The following is a 2,313-nucleotide window of genomic DNA, read 5'->3' on the forward strand; positions in this document are numbered from 1 at the left end:
TGGTATTAATTATAAACCCTAGTTGGAGTGATCAACAACGATGTAATCAAATTAATTAACCATAAGTACCATTTTAATGTATATACTAGAAGTATACTCGCACAATGCAACGAAATGCATTTCGATTTTAATGTTTCATTTTTTTTTGTTTCCGTCGATGTTATAATATGATTTTATGTGATTTTGAGAAAGCGATAATGTTTTTATTTTTTAATAAAATATAAATTTAAAAAAATATATTAAATTCTCATTCTTTTGTTATAATTTCTTTAATTCAATTTTTTTAATTATAATTAAATTAGGTTTAATAATGAAGTAATTTATTTTTTTGTTCAATAATGTAATTTTTTATAAAGATAATATTAAGTATTCTGCTAAAATTCAATAATTATCTTAATTGTATTTTAGATTTTTTATATTTAAAATAAGAAGTTTATCATGTATTTTATTATGTTTATCTGCAGTTAGTTACACGAATTCAAACATGGAGATTTAATAAGTTGTATTTACGCACAATTTACTTGTAATCTTATATATTAAGTAATATGCATCAATAAACAGCAACTCATGCATAAAAATGGTTTTTAAGAGTTTTTGTTAAGTATTTTATAATATAGTATAGATATATAGAATTAGAATTGAAATGCTATTCAGTACAAAACATTACATGATTAAACTTTGAATAATTGAAGCTTCGGGGCTATTCGCATCAACAGTGGACAACAACTGTGACAATCGGTCGCTAAGATCATCAACCTCTTGATGCAAGCTTCTCACATAGTTACAAGTCTCTTGTAACACCTTCGATGCTGATGCCTGTACCCAAAATTTCAGTTTTCTTAACAAAAATATATAAATAAAATATTAGAACAAACACACACACACACACACAAAAACTAAATATACATAGAGATAGAGGGGTCTTAAACGAGAATAAATTCAAATAAAAGAACATGAGAAACAATCAAATCACATGTGATATTACATTGCAATCAAATGATATCATGGAATACTGTCAACGCAAGATACATACATGTATACAAACAAGTTGATCAGTGGGCAAAGTCATGTTGTAATCACATGTGAATTTAGTGTAAAATCGTATCTAATTGACTAATATGTAATCATTTAAACATCCCTTCTCTCTCTCTCTCTCTCTCTCTCTCTCTCTTTATATATATATATATATGTATGTATGTGTATATATATATATATATATATAAAAGTGGTTTTACGGTTAGAGGGTAGATGAATATATTGTAGTGTAGTATGGTGTTGTTCTACAACTACTCATGTGACCCTGAAACAGTCCCTTGACGTTTATATGTTAGTGTCGACTCTCACATGCACAGTGATTACAATTAATAAATCGAAGAAATTGAAAAGTCAAAGCACAGTATCCACTCACTTTTGACTCTTTTCTAGCTTAGGGTTTTTTAATTTTTACAACACCACCCAACATAAAATCACATCCACTTTTCAACATATATATATATATATATATATATATATAATTCGTAATTCGTATGCATGATACCAGTTATCCCCTTAATTACCAATGAAAAATAAATGGTCGAATAACTTCGAAATGGAACTCAAATCCTCATCATTTTTTGAAGTCAAAAGATCGTTGACGACAAATGTCAATTAAGGATATAATATATATATATATATATATATATATACATATATATGTGTGTGTGTGTGTGTGTGTGACTGTATGTATGTACATATGGTTTGAAAGATGAACTAATCTTTAACCCGTAGATGGGGAGAAAATTACGCGTTTGATTGAATAAGATTACCTTGTTGGAACGACGATTGCGAATCTCAGGAAGAAGTTGTTGCAACTTGGAGAGGAGTTGTATGATCTGATCATCGGTGATTCTGGGAGCTTCCCTTGATCTTCTACTCGACATTATGATTAGAACGGAATTGGAAGTGGAATTGGAATTGGATGTGTGTAGGTGAGAATGGAATGGAATGGAGAGAGGTGGTAATGGTGGATAAATATATATAGACGATGGATGTATATGTTTCGTGAGGTGGAAATATGAGAGTCTAAAATTAATTAATTAATTAACATAAAAGAAATGAATTGAACTTAAGAATTAAGAGGGAGAATTGAAGCAGAAGAGAAAGGGTACGAAGCATGGCCAACGATGTTGAATATGAAGACGACGTTTGCTTTGGAAAAAGCAATTTGTCCACTATATTTAGGAGGGGTCCTCTCTTTTATATTTCTATTAATTTAACACATTCCCATGTATATATATATATATATATACATATATATATATATACATATATATA

General features: G+C 28.7%; 1 protein-coding gene across 1 annotated transcript; it reads right to left on the reverse strand.

Moving 5' to 3' along the window:
- Positions 1-638: 638 nt before the first annotated feature.
- Positions 639-1,945, reverse strand: LOC112515923 (transcription factor PRE1). The gene is made up of 2 exons (XM_025122901.1): positions 1,806-1,945; positions 639-816 (listed from the first exon to the last, which is right to left on the reverse strand). Exons 1-2 carry the CDS (start codon positions 1,917-1,919, stop codon positions 664-666), a joined length of 267 nt encoding a protein of 88 aa, XP_024978669.1. The 5' UTR covers positions 1,920-1,945; the 3' UTR covers positions 639-663.
- Positions 1,946-2,313: the final 368 nt, after the last annotated feature.

Source organism: Cynara cardunculus, assembly GCF_001531365.2.
Source record: "Cynara cardunculus var. scolymus isolate 2C chromosome LG 7, CcrdV1, whole genome shotgun sequence".
NCBI lineage: Eukaryota > Viridiplantae > Streptophyta > Magnoliopsida > Asterales > Asteraceae > Cynara > Cynara cardunculus.